The sequence below is a fragment of the Physella acuta genome, unplaced genomic scaffold (genome assembly GCF_028476545.2).
Source record: "Physella acuta isolate Inbredline_101_S28 unplaced genomic scaffold, ASM2847654v3 ptg000054l, whole genome shotgun sequence".
Taxonomy (NCBI): Eukaryota; Metazoa; Mollusca; class Gastropoda; family Physidae; genus Physella; species Physella acuta.
In genome coordinates, this window is record NW_026731574.1 from 196,098 (window position 1) to 218,467 (window position 22,370).

The following is a 22,370-nucleotide window of genomic DNA, read 5'->3' on the forward strand; positions in this document are numbered from 1 at the left end:
GAATACAAGCTAGCCACGCAGGTATAACACATCAAGAGAATACAAGCTAGCCACGCAGGTACACATCAAGAGAATACAAGCTAGCCACGCAGGTATAACACATCAAGAGAATACAAGCTAGCCACGCAGGTATAACACATCAAGAGAATACAAGTTAGCCACACAAAACTAACAAAATTAAATGAAAACAATGAAACAAAATCAGGTACAATAAATCATTTATTCTTCTCTAAAGTTAGAAAAAACATTTTATTGAGCCAGCACAAAACAAAATTTTCCCACTCCAAGACAAAATGGTTCCAGTAAATATTCCAGCAACAACATCACCCAACTTTCAGACAAGATACAGCAGCATTCTGCTGGTTCAGTGATTAATATCAATACCTACAGCTGGCATATCACATGGTAACAGTTCAAACAACTGCCACAGGCAAGCTAACACCCCGACAGCTTATTACTCCATGCTTCTCAATTCGTGATGAGATTCTGCTCATGAATGATCAAACAAACCTCTGGTGCTAAACTTTTTAAAATATAATTACGATTTAACGAATAACGCAAATATAATACAAAAAATAAAGTTTACAAGACTGAAGGCTTGATGCCAAAGACAAAGTAGGTCGAGACAACGGCTGTTAAAGCCATGACGAAATAGGCCGACTTGTACAAGGTCTTGAGACCAAACCCATAGCCAGCATCCCAGGCCTGAAACACAGAGGAGGACATTTGATGAACACATAGAGGACATTTGATGACCACACAGGGGACATTTGATGACCACACAGAGGAGGACATTTGATGACCACACAGAGGAGGACATTTGATGACCACATAGAGGACATTTGATGACCACACAGGACATTTGATGACCACACAGAGGAGGACATTTGATGACCACACAGAGGACATTTGATGACCACACAGAGGAGGACATTTGATGACCACATAGAGGAGGACATTTGATGACCACACAGAGGACATTTGATGACCACACAGAGGAGGACATTTGATGACCACACAGAGGACATTTGATGACCACACAGAGGAGGACATTTGATGACCACATAGAGGACATTTGATGACCACACAGGACATTTGATGACCACACAGAGGAGGACATTTGATGACCACACAGAGGACATTTGATGACCACACAGAGGAGGACATTTGATGACCACACAGAGGACATTTGATGACCACATAGAGGACATTTGATCACCACACAGAGGAGGACATTTGATGACCACATAGAGGACATTTGATGACCACACAGGACATTTGATGACCACACAGGACATTTGATGACCACACAGAGGAGGACATTTGATGACCACACAGAGGAGGACATTTGATGACCACATAGAGGACATTTGATGACCACAAAGAGGAGGACATTTGATGACCACACAGAGGACATTTGATGACCACACAGAGGAGGACATTTGATTACCACACAGGACATTTGATGACCACACAGAGGAGGACATTTGATGACCACACAGAGGAGGACATTTGATGACCACATAGAGGACATTTGATGACCACACAGAGGAGGACATTTGATGACCACACAGAGGACATTTGATGACCACAAGAGGACATTTGATAACCACACAGAGGAGGACATTTGATGACCACACAGAGGACATTTGATGACCACACAGAGGAGGACATTTGATGACCACACAGAGGACATTTGATGACCACATAGAGGACATTTGATGACCACAGAGGAGGACATTTGATGACCACATAGAGGACATTTGATGACCACACAGAGGAGGACATTTGATGACCACATAGAGGACATTTGATGATCACACAGAGGACATTTGATGACCACACAGAGGAGGACATTTGATGACCACACAGAGGACATTTGATGATCACACAGAGGACATTTGATGATCACACAGAGGAGGACATTTGATGACCACACAGAGGACATTTGATGACCATATAGAGGAGGACATTTGATGACCACACAGAGGACATTTGATGACCACACAGAGGGCATTTGATGAACACACAGAGGACATTTGATGATCACACAGAGGAGGACATTTGATGACCACACAGAGGACATTTGATGACCATATAGAGGAGGACATTTGATGACCACACAGAGGACATTTGATGACCACACAGAGGACATTTGATGACCACATAGAGGACATTTGATGACCACACAGAGGAGGACATTTGATGACCACACAGAGGACATTTGATGACCACAAGAGGACATTTGATAACCACACAGAGGAGGACATTTGATGACCACACAGAGGACATTTGATGACCACACAGAGGAGGACATTTGATGACCACACAGAGGAGGACATTTGATGACCACACAGAGGAGGACATTTGATGACCACACAGAGGAGGACATTTGATGACCACATAGAGGACATTTGATGATCACACAGAGGAGGACATTTGAGGACCACACAGAGGACATTTGATGACCATATAGAGGAGGACATTTGATGACCACACAGAGGACATTTGATGACCACACAGAGGACATTTGATGAACACACAGAGGACATTTGATGATCACACAGAGGAGGACATTTGATGACCACACAGAGGACATTTGATGACCATATAGAGGAGGACATTTGATGACCACACAGAGGACATTTGATGACCACACAGAGGAGGACATCTGATGACCACACAGAGGACATTTGATGACCACAAGAGGACATTTGATAACCACACAGAGGAGGACATTTGATGACCACACAGAGGACATTTGATGACCACACAGAGGAGGACATTTGATGACCACACAGAGGACATTTGATGACCACATAGAGGACATTTGATGACCACAGAGGAGGACATTTGATGACCACATAGAGGACATTTGATGACCACACAGAGGAGGACATTTGATGACCACATAGAGGACATTTGATGATCACACAGAGGACATTTGATGACCACACAGAGGAGGACATTTGATGACCACACAGAGGACATTTGATGATCACACAGAGGACATTTGATGATCACACAGAGGAGGACATTTGATGACCACACAGAGGACATTTGATGACCATATAGAGGAGGACATTTGATGACCACACAGAGGACATTTGATGACCACACAGAGGACATTTGATGAACACATAGAGGACATTTGATGACCACACAGAGGACATTTGATGAACACATAGAGGACATTTGATGACCACAACCAGTAGATGAAAGAAGAACTTACCAAATGTCTGAGTCCATTGAGGAAGTGGTAGGTGACTGGGAAAGCAAAGATATACTTGAGGGCGTAGATGATGACAGGTCCCAGGCTCAAGTTGCGGATGTACTCCAGGTTGGTCTTGTAGTCACCAGGCAGACACAGAAGCAGGATTGATGTGCCACAGATCACTAGACAAATGTCAACAGCACATTTTAAATGTGACATCAGATGCCACATATCACTAGACAAATGTCAACAGCACATTTTAAATGTGACATCAGAAGATGTGCCACAGATCACTAGACAAATGTCAACAGCACATTTTAAATGTGACATCAGAAGCCACAGATCACTAGACAAATGTCAACAGCGCATTTTAAATGCTAGTGACATCAGATGCCACATATCACTAGACAAATGTCAACAGCACATTTTAAATGCTAGTGACATCAGATGCCACATATCACTAGACAAATGTCAACAGCACATTATAAATGCTAGTGACATCAGAAGCCACAGATCACTAGACAAATGTCAACAGCACATTTTAAATGTGACATCAGAAGCCACAGATCACTAGACAAATGTCAACAGCACATTTTAAATGCTAGTGACATCAGAAGCCACAGATCACTAGACAAATGTCAACAGCACATTTTAAATGTGACATCAGAAGATGTGCCACAGATCACTAGACAAATGTCAACAGCACATTTTAAATAATTTTCACCACTGAATCTGTGTTATAATTGCTCTATAACAGCACACACACACACACAAACTCACCACACACACACACAAACTCACCACACACACAAACTCACCACACACACATACATAAACTCACTACACACACATACATAAACTCACTACACACACATACATAAACTCACTACACACACATAAGAACCCACCACACACACACACATATGAACACACCACACACACATGAACACACCACACACACACCTACTCACCAACTTGCATGACTACCCCAGTCACTCTATGTGTCAGTGACGTCATCATGGCAAGATGGGGCCTAGAAAACAAAGTTAAATCACCTTAAATATGATGGGGCCTAGAAAACAAAGTTAGATCACCTTAAATATGATGGGGCCTAGAAAACAAAGTTAGATCACCTTAAATATGATGGGGCCTAGAAAACAAAGTTAGATCACCTTAAATATGATGGGGCCTAGAAAACAAAGTTAGATCACCTTAAATATGATGGGGCCTAGAAAACAAAGATCACCTTAAATATGATGGGGCCTAGAAAACAAAGTTAAATCACCTTAAATATGATGGGGCCTAGAAAACAAAGTTAAATCACCTTAAATATGATGGGGCCTAGAAAACAAAGTTAAATCACCTTAAATATGATGGGGCCTAGAAAACAAAGTTAAATCACCTTAAATATGATGGGGCCTAGAAAACAAAGTTAAATCACCTTAAATATGATGGGGCCTAGAAAACAAAGTTAAATCACCTTAAATATGATGGGGCCTAGAAAACAAAGTTAAATCACCTTAAATATGATGGGGCCTAGAAAACAAAGTTAAATCACCTTAAATATGATGGGGCCTAGAAAACAAAGTTAAATCACCTTAAATATGATGGGGCCTAGAAAACAAAGTTAAATCACCTTAAATATGATGGGGCCTAGAAAACAAAGATCACCTTAAATATGATGGGGCCTAGAAAACAAAATTAAATCACCTCAAATATGATGGGGCCTAGAAAACAAAGTTAGATCACCTTAAATATGATGGGGCCTAGAAAACAAAGTTAAATCACCTTAAATATGATGGGGCCTAGAAAACAAAGTTAAATCACCTTAAATATGATGGGGCCTAGAAAACAAAGATCACCTTAAATATGATGGGGCCTAGAAAACAAAGTTAAATCACCTTAAATATGATGGGGCCTAGAAAACAAAGTTAAATCACCTTAAATATGATGGGGCCTAGAAAACAAAGTTAAATCACCTTAAATATGATGGGGCCTAGAAAACAAAGTTAAATCACCTTAAATATGATGGGGCCTAGAAAACAAAGTTAAATCACCTTAAATATGATGGGGCCTAGAAAACAAAGTTAAATCACCTTAAATATGATGGGGCCTAGAAAACAAAGTTAAATCACCTTAAATATGATGGGGCCTAGAAAACAAAGTTAAATCACCTTAAATATGATGGGGCCTAGAAAACAAAGTTAAATCACCTTAAATATGATGGGGCCTAGAAAACAAAGTTAAATCACCTTAAATATGATGGGGCCTAGAAAACAAAGATCACCTTAAATATGATGGGGCCTAGAAAACAAAATTAAATCACCTCAAATATGATGGGGCCTAGAAAACAAAGTTAGATCACCTTAAATATGATGGGGCCTAGAAAACAAAGTTAAATCACCTTAAATATGATGGGGCCTAGAAAACAAAGTTAAATCACCTTAAATATGATGGGGCCTAGAAAACAAAGATCACCTTAAATATGATGGGGCCTAGAAAACAAAGTTAAATCACCTTAAATATGATGGGGCCTAGAAAACAAAGTTAAATCACCTTAAATATGATGGGGCCTAGAAAACAAAGTTAAATCACCTTAAATATGATGGGGCCTAGAAAACAAAGTTAAATCACCTTAAATATGATGGGGTCTAGAAAACAAAGATCACCTTAAATATGATGGGGCCTAGAAAACAAAGATCACCTTAAATATGATGGGGCCTAGAAAACAAAGTTAAATCACCTTAAATATGATGGGGCCTAGAAAACAAAGTTAAATCACCTTAAATATGATGGGGCCTAGAAAACAAAGTTAAATCACCTTAAATATGATGGGGCCTAGAAAACAAAGTTAAATCACCTTAAATATGATGGGGCCTAGAAAACAAAATTAAATCACCTTAAATATGATGGGGCCTAGAAAACAAAGTTAGATCACTTTAAAAATGAAAAAAAAAAAAGTTAGATAACTTAAGATCAGGGTTCCTACACCAAAGTGAACTTGAAATTCCAGGAGAATTCCAGGAGTTTTCCAGGAGAAAAACCAAAATTCCAGGACATAATTTTTCCTATTAAAAAGCAACGACTTAACCCCGCGCTAGATGGAAGGGAGTTTCACATTTCTTAAATAGGAAGTGGTCTTTATAAAATGCTATGTAGCATAGCATTTGTAATTTTTAAAAGTTACTGTTTCTAAACCATTTAGTTTAGTTAAAGTAGATTCAATTTTGCACCCCACCCCTCCCATTTATAAATTGTTATTCCCATCCAATTTGGAAAATTTTGTGGCGCTTTTTACCAGTCACTATCCTGTAACAATTTTTATCTTTGTACTACACAATTGAGGTAGAGAAAAGTTGAATCAGTGTGTAGTCTTGTAGCAGTTTTTTTTCTTAACTTTGACTGTGTATAATTCAATACTTCAACATAAAATGAGCTTTTTGTAAACAAATTTTTTATCCCTTTTGATCACCCCCCCCTCCCACTTATGCCAAATAGTAGTTAAATATATAAACAACTACTCACTGTCCATAAAGTAAGCCTGTTTATATACCCCCTCCCCAGCATCAGTTCTAAGGCCTGTTGTCACAAATTGATCTAAAAAATTTCCCACAATCCCTTACCACAAAAGAAATAAATTATACAGAGATGTAAACAGACTATTGAAAATAACAGTTCTTTATTATCCCCCCCCCCCCCACCAAAAAGTAAAATTTCAGAACTTAAAAAATATTAGAAAACAATTTCAGCAATAAACTAATTTAAAATGTTAATCAATTATATGTATGCACTTTTGTTTTCAATTCAATGATTACTGAAATAGTGTGAGTAAATTCACTTAGTAAAATAATTGTAAACTAATTTAGATGTTTGCTACTGAGAAACATATTTAGCCTAGAAATCATAGCTATATCCCAGTGTCAAGTGACTTAACCCCTCACCAATGTCATCATCCATACTAACAATGTCAATTATAAACAAACAGAACAGCTGAAACCATGTCTTGTCTTTTAAAAATGGACATGGCATTGCGATTTAAATGGGAGTCTTCAACAGTAAATAGCCTAACTGTAATTTTAACTTTGTATCATTTGACGAACAAGTAGATCAACCTGAGTAGCTTAGATTTGTCCTACTAGAAATAAACTGTATTTTGGAAATAAGGGCAAGGGGTCATCCCTAAATGAAGTTGCGCTTTTTTTGACGATTTTTACCCCCCCCCCCCCCTACGGCACACGTCGTCACAAAAAGCCAGACCCCCCCTAAAATGACGTCACACCTCAGCCTACAACCAATCTCAAAATTGCTGTTGATTTTTTCTTAAAACATCGATATTTTTCCAAAATCTTGTCAGAACGCCGTCAATATAGAGTATTTTGATCAATTCCTATTACAATTTATTAAAACAGTTTTCTAAAACGCGAAATAGCGGCTAACATTGCTTTTTATGATGCAAAAGTGCGACGTCGCAACATCTGAACCCCCTCCCCCTCATCACACATCGTCACAAAATTACGGACCCCCCCCTCCCCCTTACGATTGTGACGTCATTTATGGACGACCCCTTATACTTGAAAAATTTAAAATATTTCAGCCAAAAATAGAATTTCAGTCAGTTGTTTTTTTTTATTGCCGGTAGCGTATTTTTTTCCTCCAGCAAGACACCGTCGCGCGAGGTCAATTTGAGTTCATCTTAGCTTACAGTTGGCCTGTAGTACACTGCTGATGACATCACTAGCGGGTCACACAGAGTTCACTTCATATAACCAACCAGCGGTCCTCCCTCCCCCACCCTGCCGTGGGAAAGAAACTGAAATGCGGGATGGGAGGGTGGTAGTATTACAACACGCATGTAAAAATAGAAAGTAGATCTAGAGCCTATCGGACTGTAGATTCAAATTAGCTGCGCAAAAACTAGATTTTGGCCTAGGTCTACTTGAAATTTCCAATTTAAAAAAAAAAAGTCAGGCCTATTAAACAGAGCCGCACACATAGATCACGTGAGAAAAAATTAAACCAAACCCACATGTTAAAGACAGCTTTAGGTCTATATTTTAAAATGTGTGCCTTGTAATGCGAAGAATTGAAAAGGCAGATCATTTTTACTGGGGCGGTCAGATCTGATTACCTAGAAATCTAACGCGCGAAAAAAATATTCGCTAAAATTATCGATGCGAGTAAAATTCCAGGACATATTACAAAATTTCAAGAGAAGTGTTAAAATTCCAGGAGAATTCCAGGACTTTTCCTGGTTTTTTGAAATTCCAGGAGGATTCCAGGACTTTTCCTAGTTTTTTGAAATTCCAGGAGAATTCCAGGACATCCTGGAATTTCAGGAGGCCGCGGGAACCCTGTAAGATATTCAAGTCTAAAACAAAACATTAGCATGCCATGGTGCCTGGCACAGCATGAGGCCCATTGGTTAGTCTGGTAACATTCTGAATATGACTTCATTGGTTTGAGCTATGAGCTAGCAAAGGTTTAATGGGTTTCCATCAAGGCAATGTTTTACCAGCGATTTCAACTGTAACTACTGTAAGCTATTTTTAATTAAAAAGAGAACCAGATGAACTCTACTTCATTTGCCCTATGGACCATCTGCTACTGTATTCACCTTAAGGTGGTACTCTATGGGCAGAGCTATGGATTGTAGAAAGAAGTATTTTGGTGATTACATACTTGTACACTGTTAGAAAAGGGGACAGAGGACGATTCAACTTCCTGTTCCTGCTCCAGTATTTTCCCATCTCCTCGTACGCATTTGTGGCCATGGTTGACCTGCAAGAAAAATAAAATGAGTTGATATCAAAATTCTACGCATTTGTGGCCAAGGTTGACCAGCAGGAAAAATAAAATGAGTTGATATAAAAATTCTTGGAAATAAGGTAAGTGCCGTGATTAAACTGACTACAATTTTTAAAAACGTGATTTGATCTTGGATAAACTTTTTTTTTATACACAAGTATGGTAGTTTTAGACATCCAATAGTCATACTTGACTTATAATTTATACTAGTAAGACAGACACACCTACATTGGGCACTAAAAATTTGGAAAAGTCATATTTGACAAGAAATTTGTATCTAAAAATAGGAACATACGAGTGAATGCTACTTTGCTAAGCCAAAAATAAATGATTTTATATTTGGTTTTGCAGTTGATTTTCCTGAACAATCTAATGTATGTAAACAAATAAACTAACTAATGCTACAAGGAAATAATCACCTTTTCCTGATTCATTGGACATTTTGATTATTAGTTTCTAAAAATTGTACAAGTGTCATTTTTGATTCTTTATTTTTTTTAGCTGTAAAAAACTGAAAAATTAAAAAAAAAAAAGCAAAACAATTCTTGGATGGGTAGGCATGTCTGATAACATAAAGTTTATTTCAAGTAGTGACTCAAAGTATTGGGACTCTAATTATATTAAAGTCAAGCACTGGTGGACATCTCATTTTAAATAATGTACCACATTTAAGCTTTCTTTCTATTATTGGATGTCTGGACTGGGGTCAAGAGGAAAAGTTTAATGAAATAGTTCTAGACGAGGCTTACCTTCTGGGGATCAGCATGGATGTCTGGACTGGGGTCAGGAGGAAAAGTTTAATGAAATAGTTCTAGACGAGGCTTACCTTCTGGGGATCAGCATGGATGTCTGCTTTAGGATGCATGACGAACGGGCCAAGGATCTAAAATGAAAAAAATTGATAATGATGACAAATATGAAATGACACAATTTAGCATTTTAAAATGGTATATTGCTTATACTATTAACATATATTTAGTTGGCAAAGCTGAGGATTGTATCTTGAAATGGGGCCTTTACAACCACAACTATTTGTATGCAACTGTTAACTAGAATTAACCTGGGCCAATTACAATGTTAATCACACAATAATGTAACTGCGCCAAAACTAATATGTAGCTAGGACAATCAATTCAAATTGTATGCCCGGGCCTTATTAGTAAACTCAGCAAAAACCTATAAGCTTAAAACTTATCGTAGGCCTGCTAACTTAGAACTACAACAAGTAGTACCACAAACAACGTAAACATTTTCATTTAGGCCTATTAGTTATAAGCCCCCATGTTATTTACCTTAGTCCTGAAACACAAACAAGGAGACTTAAATTTTTGCTTTATAGTTTTCACAAATTTTCAATAGGTTCATTACTTTGTACTCTATGACTAGGCCTATCTAGACTCTATATAATATAATATATAATATGAATATAGTGGCCTATTCTACTACTATACTAGATAGTTAAACTAACTATAGATTTTTATAGAATCTAGATCTAGATGTGGGTTAAAATGTCTGCAGACAATTTTGAAGTTTAACTGATTCTAAAACTAGACTCTAGTACTGTATGGTTTTAATGAGTTGAGATGTAGGCTCTTAACAGAAGACAAAATATAAAAAATAAGGCCCAGATTTATTCAGTTACAGATGTACTGTTGCACTCTTAAGATTTATCCAAGGTCAAGGATGTTGAAGGAAAGTTAACAAGGTCGCCACTGGATCTAGATCTACAATAATTCATAGTGGACAAACATTCACATTGTAACTATTTCAAAAGCATTTCACAATTACCAGGAACTAGACTCTAGATCTAGATGGAATTTTTAGAATAATTAATAATCTATCAAACAGCTATCGAATTTAATAAATTTTGCATTTTGCGTCCTTTGGTTCGCTGAATCACAATTATTGGAATTTCTTTAAGAGTTTAATCAGAATCACTTTGTCATACAATAAAAAATACTTCTTAATTAATACCTACAGTACTTAAAAAAGAGCTTTTAAAAAAAACAAAGTACGGTAGGCCTATAACTTTTAAATACAATAAATTTTTGAACAAATCTTGTAAACATACCTTACAAGCAACGCCATCTTGGTTGTGTAATAACAACTTTTTATTTTAGGCTACCGAAGAGTTGAGTTAAAAAAGCGCAAGAGAAAAAAAAGCCAAAAACCGCGACTTGGAGAAACATGACCAGTTAGAAGAGACAAAAATTATTCTTAAAACATAGATCTATGTCTAGTATAGGCTACACATCATCCTTCTTGCTCCATCATTACTTTTTATTCGTTTTTCATTTCAATTTACGACAAGCTTGATACATTTCACCACATTTTAAAAATATGATATTGGATGTAGGGTCTAAATCAGGGGTCTTCAAACCACGGCCCTCGGGCCGGATGCGGGCGCCGACCTTAGGGGGGGCGCCAAATTGAAAGATTGAGGGGGGTGCAAATGAAAATTTCGAGGGGGGGGGGGTGCAAATCTAAAGTTTGAGGGGGGGGGGTGCAAATGAAAAGTTCTAGGGGGGGGGGGGTGCAAATCGAAAATTTGCTCCCAAGGGGGCGCCAAATTGAAAGTATGTCCCCGGGCGCCGGGAAGGGTCGCTACGCCTCTGCCCGCGAGGTCCTCTTATCCGGCCCGCGGAGATATTTTTGTCCACGGAAAAAACTTCTGTTGAGAAACTTTGCCCAGAAAAATCAAAGACATGCCTGGAAGAAACTGGCCCCCGAACTGAAATTTGATAGTTAATGCGGCCCTCGGAATGAAAAGTTTGGAGACCCCTGGTCTAAATGAACAGTGTTTCTTCCAGACTTTTTTCTCCGGGGGGGCACTTGAAATTTTCGGGGGGGGGGGGGGGGGGCGGTAGACTTTCTTCGGGGGGGGGGGGGGCGGACACTGTCAAAAGTATATATTTTCTATATAAATTATATAAATTTCATTTCGTTCGGGGGGGGGGGGGGGCGGTAAAAAATGTTCGGGGGGGCTTTGCCCCCCCGAAGAGATGCCTGGAAGAAACTCTGTAAATGAAGGGTGTATAGTAAAGTCTGACTCAAATAAATCCAAACAAAGGCGTAAAAGAAACGGAGGTAGAAAAAAATGTTTTTGTACTCCGTTTGAACAGTAAGGCCGTTAGTAAACAATTTTAAATGCATGATAATTGATATAACGTCATTGAAATTTAATTTGCTATTTGCTATTAAGCTTTCAGAAACATCCAGTAAGATAGCGCACATAAAAAAAGATAACATTGATGTCCATTATCTATGAATTTGGGCATGTGTTTGTATGTGTGTGTGTGTGTGTGTGTGTTGATGCGGGGGGGGGGGGTGTCTGCAATAGTTTTTTTTAACCATTTCTCTACCGTTCATGTATTTGTAAGTTAGGGGGGGGGGTCGTCTATAAATGACGTCACACTTGTAGGGACAGTGTTTCTTCCAGTTTTTTTCTCCGGGGGGGGGGGGGGGGGGGGGTACTTGAAACGTTCGGGGGGGGGGGGGGGCGGTAGACTTTCTTCGGGGGGGGGGGGGGCGGACACTGTTAAAAGTACATATTTTCTATATAAACTATATAAATTTCATTTCGTTCGGGGGTGGGGGGGGGGGGGGGGTGGGGGGCGGTAGAAGATGCCTGGAAGAAACTCTGTGTAGGGGGAGGGGGGGTCCGTAATTTTGTGACAGTGTGTGATGAGGGGGAGGGGGTTCAGATTGTGTGACGTCACACTTTTGAATTGTAAAAAAAGCAATGGTAGAAAACGGTTTTAATAAATTGTAACAGGAATTGATTAAAATACTCTATGTTGACAGCTTTTTTTGGAAAAATATCGATGTTTTAAGAGAAATACAACTGCAATTTTGAGGGGGGGGGGGGGGGTGTCGTCTGAGGTGTGACGTCATTTTAGGGAGGTCAGGTTTTTTGTGACGATGTGTGTCGGAGGGGAGGGGGGGGGGGTAGGTAAAAATCACCATAAAAAGCGTGACGACATTTATGGATGACCCTTGTCAGAAAAATTATCGTCTTCCGGATTCCGACTCAGTTCTCTGCCCGCGTGCTTGGCGCCCAATCAACAAATCCAGTAGCTTAGGTAGTCGCGGGGAAACCTTTTGAGGAGCTACCGCCTGGGGCACTTCTACCCCCGGGACGAAATGAAAAAAAAATATTAAGAAAATATTTACTTTTACAGCAATTCTCACATTTGGAACAAAATGTCTAATAGCAATTTTTTATATCAGAATTTTTTTACGAACAAAGGGATATAACCAAGTTAATATTAAAAAAAAAATTGAATCCAGGTTACTTCCTTTTATTATTAAAAATTTAATATTATTCCTAATTAGGATCTTGGGGGCCAAAATTAATTTTTCCCGCAGAATATTTCCCAGGAATATTTTATGAAGAGTGGTTGTAACAATAAGAGTAATCTCATCAACTTCTTAAAGTTTCATGGTGATCTGATGAACGGTGTAGTAATTCATATTGGACAGACGAACATACATACTTTCATTTATATATATTTTTACACATATAGGCTATACTGAGAGGATGGCGACTATTTGTGGAGAGCAGCATTCTAACAAGTCGTACAGTCTCATGATGTGTACATCAATCGCTTACTGCAGCAGAAGTCCCAATGTTCTAGACTTCTAGATAAATTATTTATTTGTTCCTTTACGTCAGGGATGGGAGGGGTGTGTTGACACATCTGTAAAAAAATCACCAGATGACGCTTATCGAGTATCGAATACTACAGTTTACGTCCACTAAATTACTACGTAAAATAACCACATAATATAACCACATAAAATAACTACATAAAATAACCACATAAAATAACCACATAAAATAACCACATAAAATAATCACATAAAATAACCACACAAAATGACCACATAAAATAACCACATAAAATAACCGCATAAAATAACCACGGAAAATGACCACGGAAAATGACCACATAAAAATGACCACGGAAAATGACCACATAAAATGACCACGGAAAATGACCACATAAAATGACCACGGAAAATGACCACGTAAAATGACGACGGAAAATGAACACGTAAAATGACCACGGAAATGACCACGTAAAATGACCACGGAAAATGACCACGGAAAATGACCACGGAAAATGACCACGGAAAATGACCACGGAAAATGACCACGGAAAATGACCACTGAAAATGACCACGGAAAATGACCATATAAAATGACCACGGAAAATGACCACTGAAAATGACCACGGAAAATGACCATATAAAATGACCACAGAAAATGACCACGGAAAATGACCATATCTGCCTAAACTTTTTGTTGGCTGCATATTCTTTACCAAGCCCTAAGCGATCTATTTTAAGCTACATTTTTACAAATAAACACCCATTGCACACCAAACTGTCCCAGATCGCACCGGAAATGCGCAACAGTCAGTCGTCATGGTATGTGACGTCACAAAAGAAAACATCCTAGCAGAACTATTGGTACCATCATCAAGACGTCGTTGGCAGTCCTTGCTTAGTTTGTCTCTGGTCAAAGGTTGTTATGTTTCTTTCTTTTCTTCTCGGCTACAGTTAGTCTTAAATTAAATTTGGTGACGTCTAGTATAGAATTTAAGCCTAGTTACTAAGAGACTAGATTTTGTAATCCACCCCCCCCCCCACCTCCATATAGATCTAGTAGCCCCACATGCTAGATATGCCCATTGTAGCCACATGCTATATATGGCCATTGTAGCCACATGCTATATATGGCCATTGTAGCCACGTGCTATATATGCCCATGGTAGCCACATGCTATATATGCCCATGGTAGCTCCACATGATAGATATGCCCATTGTAGCCACATGTTATATATGCCCTTGGTAACCCCACAAGCTATATATGCCCATTGTAGCCCCACATGATAGATATGCCCATTGTAGCCACATGTTATATATGCCCTTGGTAGCCCCAGATGCTATATATGCCCTTGGTAACCCCACAAGCTATATATGCCCATGGTAACCCCACAAGCTATATATGCCTATTGTAGCCCCACATGATATATATGCCCATGGTAGCTGTCTGCCCACGATGCCCCTGTATCTAGGCTAACTCTGGATATTTATTTTCTCCCTAACCCTAGCCATAACATTTGTTGGGGTCATGACCCTAACTCTAGCCATAACATTTGTTGGGGTCATGACCCTAACTCTAGCCATAACATTTGTTGGGGTCATGACCCTAACTCTAGCCATAACATTTGTTATGCTGGGGTCCTGACCCTAACTCTAGCCATAACATTTGTTGGGGTCATGACCCTAACTCTAGCCATAACATTTGTTGGGGTCATGACCCTAACTCTAGCCATAACATTTGTTGGGCTGGGGTCATGACCCTAACTCTAGCCATAACATTTGTTATGCTGGGGTCCTGACCCTAACTCTAGCCATAACATTTGTTGGGGTAATGACCCTAACTCTAGCCATAACATGTGTTGGGCTGGGGTCCTGACCCTAACTCTAGCCATAACATTTGTTGGGGTCATGACCCTAACTCTAGCCATAACATTTGTTGGGCTGGGGTCATGACCCTAACCCTAGCCATAACATTTGTTAGGGTCTTGACCCTAACTCTAGCCATAACATTTGTTGGGCTGGGGTCATGACCCTAACTCTAGCCTTAGCATTTGTTGGGGTCATGACCCTAACTCTAGCCATAACATTTGTTGGGCTTAGGTCATGACCCTAACTCTAGCCATAACATTTGTTGGGCTGGGGTCATGACCCTAACTCTAGCCATAACATTTGTTGGGCTGGGGTCATGACCCTAACTCTAGCCATAACATTTGTTGGGCTTAGGTCATGACCCTAACTCTAGCCATAACATTTGTTGGGCTGGGGTCATGACCCTAACTCTAGCCATAACATTTGTTGGGGTCATGACCCTAACTGTAGCCATAACATTTGTTGGGGTCATGACCCTAACTCTAGCCATAACATTTGTTGTGCTGGGGTAATGACCCTAACTCTAGCCATAACATTTGTTGTGCTGGGGTAATGACCCTAACTCTAGCCATAACATTTGTTGTGCTGGGGTAATGACCCTAACTCTAGCCATAACATTTGTTGGGCTGGGGTCATGACCCTAACTCTAGCCATAACATTTGTCGGGCTGGGGTCATGACCCTAACTCTAGCCATAACATTTGTTGTGCTGGGGTAATGACCCTAACTCTAGCCATAACATTTGTTGGGCTGGGGTCATGACCCTAACTCTAGCCATAACATTTGTCGGGCTGGGGTCATGACCCTAACTCTAGCCATAACATTTGTTGGGGTCTTGACCCTAACTCTAGCAATAACATTTGTTGGGCTGGGGTCATGACCCTAACTCTAGCCACAACATTTGTTGGGCTGGGGTCATGACCCTAACTCTAGCCACAACATTTGTTGGGCTGGGGTCATGACCCTAACTCTAGCCATAACATTTGTTGGGCTGGGGTCATGACCCTAACTCTAGCCATAACATTTGTTGGGCTGGGGTCTTGACCCTAACTCTAGCCATAACATTTGATGGGCTGGGGTCATGACCCTAACTCTAGCCATAACATTTGTTGGGGTCCTGACCCTAACTCTAGCAATAACATTTGTTGGGGTCCTGACCCTAACTCTAGCCATAACATTTGTTGGGGTCCTGACCCTAACTCTAGCCATAACATTTGTTGGGGTCCTGACCCTAACTCTAGCAATAACATTTGTTGGGCTGGGGTCATGACCCTAACTCTAGCCACAACATTTGTTGGGCTGGGGTCATGACCCTAACTCTAGCCACAACATTTGTTGGGCTGGGGTCATGACCCTAACTCTAGCCATAACATTTGTTGGGCTGGGGTCATGACCCTAACTCTAGCCATAACATTTGTTGGGCTGGGGTCTTGACCCTAACTCTAGCCATAACATTTGATGGGCTGGGGTCATGACCCTAACTCTAGCCATAACATTTGTTGGGGTCCTGACCCTAACTCTAGCCATAACATTTGTTGGGCTGGGGTCTTGACCCTAACTCTAGCCATAACATTTGATGGGCTGGGGTCATGACCCTAACTCTAGCCATAACATTTGTTGGGGTCCTGACCCTAACTCTAGCCATAACATTTGTTGGGCTGGGGTCATGACCCTAACTCTAGCCATAACATTTGTTGGGCTGGGGTCATGACCCTAACTCTAGCCATAACATTTGTTGGGCTAGGGTCATGACCCTAACTCTAGCCATAGCATTTGTTGGGGTCATGACCCTAACTCTAGCCATAACATTTGTTGGGGTCATAACCCTAACTCTAGCCATAACATTTGTTGGGCTGGGGTCATGACCCTAACCCTAGCCATAACATTTGTTGGGGTCATGACCCTAACTCTAACCATAACATTTGTTGGGGTCATGATCCTAACTCTAGCCATACCATTTGTTGGGGTCATGACCCTAACTCTAGCCATAACATTTGTTGGGCTGCGGTCATGACCCTAACTCTAGCCATAACATTTGTTGGGCTGCGGTCATGACCCTAACTCTAGTCATAACATTTGTTGGGCTGCGGTCATGACCCTAACTCTAGTCATAACATTTGTTGGGCTGGGGTCATGACCCTAACTCTAGCCATAACATTTGTTGGGGTCATGACCCTAACTCTAGCCATAACATTTGTTGGGGTCATGACCCTAACTCTAGCCATAACATTTGTTGGGGTCATGACCCTAACTCTAGCCATAACATTTGTTATGCTGGGGTCCTGACCCTAACTCTAGCCATAACATTTGTTATGCTGGGGTCCTGACCCTAACTCTAGCCATAACATTTGTTGGGGTCATGACCCTAACTCTAGCCATAACATTTGTTGGGCTGGGGTCATGACCCTAACTCTAGCCATAACATTTGTTGGGGCCATGACCCTAACTCTAGCCATAACATTTGTTGGGCTGGGGTCATGACCCTAACTCTAGCCATAACATTTGTTGGGCTGGGGTCATGACCCTAACTCTAGCCATAACATTTGTTGGGGTCATGACCCTAACTCTAGCCATAACATTTGTTGGGCTGGGGTTACCTTAACTCTAGCCATAACATTTGTTGGGCTGGGGTCATGACCCTAACTCTAGCCATAACATTTGTTGGGCTGGGGTCATGACCCTAACTCTAGCCATAACATTTGTTGGGGTCATGACCCTAACTCTAGCCATAACATTTGTTGGGGTCCTGACCCTAACTCTAGCCATAACATTTGTTGGGCTGGGGTCATGACCCTAACTCTAGCCATAACATTTGTTGGGGTCATGACCCTAACCTATTACCTTTCTGGTATATAACAATGTCATGTTTACACTCAAGTATGAATTGCTTATAGAAATGTCATGTTTACACTCAAGTATGAATTGCTTATAGAAATGTCATGTTTACACTCAAGTATGAATTGCTTATAGAAATGTCATGTTTACACTCAAGTATGAATTGCTTATAGAAATGTCATGTTTACACTCAAGTATGAATTGCTTATAGAAATGTCATGTTTACACTCAAGTATGAATTGCTTATAGAAATGTCATGTTTACACTCAAGTATGAATTGCTTATAGAAATGTCATGTTAACAACCAAGTATGAATTGCTTATAGAAATGTCATGTTAACACCCAAGTATAAAGAATTCTCTTTAGACCTAATGATCCATTGGGCAGATGAAATAGAGTTCATGTTTCTTTGCTTCGGCATATAATGGGAGGGTGTGGTCAGCACGATGCCCAGCCGCCTTCACTTACCCTAGCATGAGTTAGGTACTCATCAGAGCTGGGTGGACTCAGGGACTAGGACCCGGATTCGAACTCTAGACTTTTGGGTTAGCAGTCTAGCGCTCTACCACTATGGCCAAGCCTAAGAATTGCTTATAATTTTTTTCTCTCCAGAAATCGACATAAGGCAGGATGAGAAACACGGTCGTATATCTGCTGTTGGCATTATGGTTCATCTGTTCTGCAGGTACGGATGTGATGGGGTCGGGGTGGGGTGGTGGGGGCGGCCGTAGGGTGATGGTCACAGCCACAAATATTGAACCAGAAAGCGGAGCTATCGACACAAAAGATGACGATTTGGGACAAAAAGGTTGCAAGGTGGGCCTAACAAGTGGCAAGGTGGGGGCTAATATGTGACGGCCAACAGGTAACAAGGTGCGGGCTAACAGGTGACGGCCAACAGGTAACAAGGTGCGGGCTAACAGGTGACAAGGTGGGGGCTAATAGGTGACGGCCAACAGGTAACAAGGTGCGGGCTAACAGGTGACAAGGTGGGGCTAACAGGTGACAAGGTGGGGCTAACAGGTGACAAGGTGGGGCTAACAGGTGACAAGGTGGGGGCTAATAGGTGACGGCCAACAGTTGACAAGGTGGGGCTAACAGGTGACAAGGTGGGGCTAATAGGTGACAAGGTGGGGCTAACAGGTGACGGCCAACAGGTGACAAGGTGGGGGCTAACAGGTGACAAGGTGGGGCTAACAGGTGACAGTTTACAACCAACCTGATGAAATGTTTGGACAGATGTGGCCAGCGCGGCTGATTTCAACATAGAGATCGTCGGCTACTCCAAGCCCTGCGTCGGCTGCAAAGACCCATGGAAGATCCTGGGAGTCTTCGAGAGCAACGCCAAGATATCAGGCAACAAGTGCTACCAGCTGTTCGTGGACAGGTGCACCAACGGGAACTGCATGTCCAACAAAACATGGGAGAAGGTGCGTGTCAGTCACGTGTGTCAGTCAGTGTGTCAGTCATTGTGTCAATCAGTGTGGCAGTCAGTGTGTCAGTCAGTGAGTCAGTTAAGTGTGTCAGTCACATGTTGGTCATTGTGTGAGTCAGTGTCAGTCGGTGTGTCAGTCAGTGTGTCAGTCAAGTGTGTCAGTCAAGTGTGTCAGTCAAGTGTGTCAGTCAGTGTGTCAGTCAGTGTGTCAGTCAGTGTGTCAGTCAGTGTGTCAGCGTGTAAGTCTCATGTTGGTCATTGTGTGAGTCAGTGTCAGTCGGTGTGTCAGTCAGTGTGTCAGTCAAGTGTGTCAGGCAGTGTGTCAGTCAGTGTGTCAGCGTGTAAGTCTCATGTTGGTCATTGTGTGAGTCAGTGTCAGTCGGTGTGTCAGTCAGTGTGTCAATCAAGTGTGTCAGTCAAGTGTGTCAGTCAAGTGTGTCAGTCAGTGTGTCAGTCAGTGTGTCAGTCAGTGTGTCAGTGTCAGTCACATGTTGGTCAATGTATCAGTACGTTAAGACTTTTCAGATGTGTCAGCTATAGACTTATCCCATGTATCAGCTATAGACTTATCCCATGTATCAGCTATAGACTTATCCCATGTATCAGCTATAGACTTATCCCATGTATCAGCTATAGACTTATCCCATGTAGCAGCTATAGACTTATCCCATGTATCAGCTATAGACTTATCCCATGTATCAGCTATAGACTTACCCCATGTATCAGCTATAGACTTATCCCATGTGTCAGCTATAGACTTATCTTATGTGTCAGCTATAAACTTATCTTATGTCAGCTATAGACTTATCTTATGTCAGCTATAGACTTATCCCATGTATCAGCTATAGACTTATCCCATGTATCAGCTATAGACTTATCTTATGTCAGCTATAGACTTATCTTATGTCAGCTATAGACTTATCCCATGTGACAGCTATAGACTTATCTTATGTCAGCTATAGACTTATCCCATGTGTCAGCTATAGACTTAACCCATGTGTCAGCTATAGACTTATCTTATGTCAGCTATAGACTTATCTTATGTCAGCTATAGACTTATCCCATGTGTCAGATATAGACTTATCCCATGTGTCAGCTATAGACTTATCTTATGTCAGCTATAGACTTATCCCATGTGTCAACTATAGACTTATCCCATGTATCAGCTATAGACTATCCCCTTCATGTCTTCAGATGTGTGAGTTACAAACCTTCCCTTGCGCCAGAGTGCAGTGCCCATTGAAGACCAACCCCGTCAAGAGAGGGGAGAGAACTGAGTACGTCTGCGAGTGTTTTGGAGACAACCCTCGCTTGTACATCTTCCCCGCCTTCCCAGCCCTGGCCTTCCGACTGCGACTGGCCACCTCCCCCAACCCTGACGAGGAAGCCGCCATCATGGCCATGAGCAACTTCTTCTACACTAAAGTGTGAGGTCATTATTAGGTCGTGTGGTCGTGTGGACGAAAGGTCACCCGGGCAGATTGAGCAGCGTCTGAGTGAAATGTGTATTAACTAATTTAGTGTATATATTATATCTACATGTATATATGTATGTACTATTTGGAGATGGAAATGCATATTTGACTTACATTTCTCAGGTAACCGAAAGGTTAAGCCCCGCCCAAAGGTTAAGCCCCGCCCCTATTTGATGATGTGCAGGAAAGATGGCCGTAGGGAGGGAGTTGTGGGGGAGCCCTGTCAATGTTTCAACACACACACACACACAGTTCACACAGAAAGATCGAGAATCAAAACACATCAGAATCAACAAGTATCATTTTCGATTCCAAGTCAACGAATCGTACGAAGGGACACACCTATTGATTGGAATATGTAAGAAATATATTACTTACAAAAACAACTTTCTTTCGCTGAATGTTAAACCAAAAAATGAATAAAATCATAGCGCTCTTTTTGGATGTTATTTTTATTTGAACGTAAGCATTGTCAGTTCGCACGATTGTGTGAGGAATGGCAGCTAGCGGGATTGGGTGAAGATTGGAGGTTTGCTTATGTATGATTGGGTGATGATCGGAGATATGTGTTTGTATGATTTGGTGAAGATTTGCGGTATGTGTATGTATGATTGGGTGAAGATTTGCGGTATGTGTATGTATGATTGGGTGAAGATTTGCGGTATGTGTATGTATGATTGGGTGAAGATTTGCGGTATGTGTATGTATGATTGGGTGAAGATTTGCGGTATGTATATGTATGATTGGGTGAAGATTTTGCGGTATGTGTATGTATGATAAGGTGATGATTGGAGATATGTGTATGTATGATTGGATGAAGATTTGCGGTATGTGTATGTATGATTGGATGAAGACTGGCGGTATGTGTATGTATGATTGGGTGATTGTTGGAGATATGTGTATGTATGATTGTGTGATTATTGGAGGTATGTGTATGTATGATTGGGTGATTATTGGCGGTATGTGTATGCATGATTGGGTCAATATTGGCGGTATATGTATGTATGATTGGGTGATGATTGGAGATGTGTAGTTGAGGGTAGGGACTTATCCAGCAAGAAGCGAGATTAAGACCATCCGGGGTTTGAACGTTGTTGACTCAAACCTTTCTTTGTAATCGATCTCTT

General features: G+C 40.9%; 2 protein-coding genes across 4 annotated transcripts; one reads left to right on the plus strand and one right to left on the minus strand.

The window, feature by feature from the left end:
• Window positions 1-206: 206 nt before the first annotated feature.
• LOC131946992 (succinate dehydrogenase cytochrome b560 subunit, mitochondrial) lies at window positions 207-11,206 on the minus strand. Of its 2 annotated transcripts, XM_059308070.1 has the most exons (6): window positions 11,091-11,206; window positions 9,846-9,902; window positions 8,894-8,992; window positions 4,186-4,247; window positions 3,233-3,396; window positions 207-705 (listed from the first exon to the last, which is right to left on the minus strand). In XM_059308070.1, the coding sequence occupies exons 1-6, from the start codon at window positions 11,105-11,107 to the stop codon at window positions 583-585; spliced, it is 522 nt and encodes a 173-aa protein (XP_059164053.1). In that variant the 5' UTR covers window positions 11,108-11,206; the 3' UTR covers window positions 207-582. The 2 variants fall into 2 exon arrangements, with proteins under 2 accessions (XP_059164053.1, XP_059164062.1); XM_059308079.1 differs by lacking the exons at window positions 9,846-9,902; window positions 11,091-11,206 and adding an exon at window positions 9,769-9,788.
• Window positions 11,207-14,428: 3,222 nt separating this feature from the next.
• On the plus strand, window positions 14,429-21,681 carry LOC131946841 (uncharacterized). 2 transcript variants are annotated; one of them, XM_059307822.1, is made up of 5 exons: window positions 14,429-14,549; window positions 18,946-19,018; window positions 19,573-19,763; window positions 20,963-21,200; window positions 21,367-21,681. In XM_059307822.1, the coding sequence occupies exons 2-4, from the start codon at window positions 18,964-18,966 to the stop codon at window positions 21,197-21,199; spliced, it is 483 nt and encodes a 160-aa protein (XP_059163805.1). In that variant the 5' UTR covers window positions 14,429-14,549; window positions 18,946-18,963; the 3' UTR covers window position 21,200; window positions 21,367-21,681. The 2 variants fall into 2 exon arrangements, with proteins under 2 accessions (XP_059163805.1, XP_059163799.1); XM_059307816.1 differs by having other exon boundaries at window positions 20,963-21,195.
• The last annotated feature ends 689 nt before the right edge of the window (window positions 21,682-22,370 follow it).

Bases quoted from the DNA above. Each gene is read 5' to 3' on its own strand.
- LOC131946841 (XM_059307822.1), top strand. From the start codon at position 18,964: ATGAGAAACACGGTCGTATATCTGCTGTTGGCATTATGGTTCATCTGT. The intron at 19,019-19,572 runs GTACGGATGTGA...ATGTTTGGACAG, and splicing joins ATGGTTCATCTGTTCTGCAG to ATGTGGCCAGCGCGGCTGAT. The intron at 19,764-20,962 runs GTGCGTGTCAGT...TCATGTCTTCAG, and splicing joins CCAACAAAACATGGGAGAAG to ATGTGTGAGTTACAAACCTT.
- LOC131946992 (XM_059308070.1), bottom strand. The intron at 4,248-8,893 runs GTATGTAATCAC...TTTGTTTTCTAG, and splicing joins CCTTTTCTAACAGTGTACAA to GCCCCATCTTGCCATGATGA. The intron at 706-3,232 runs GTAAGTTCTTCT...TCTGTGTTTCAG, and splicing joins TCAATGGACTCAGACATTTG to GCCTGGGATGCTGGCTATGG.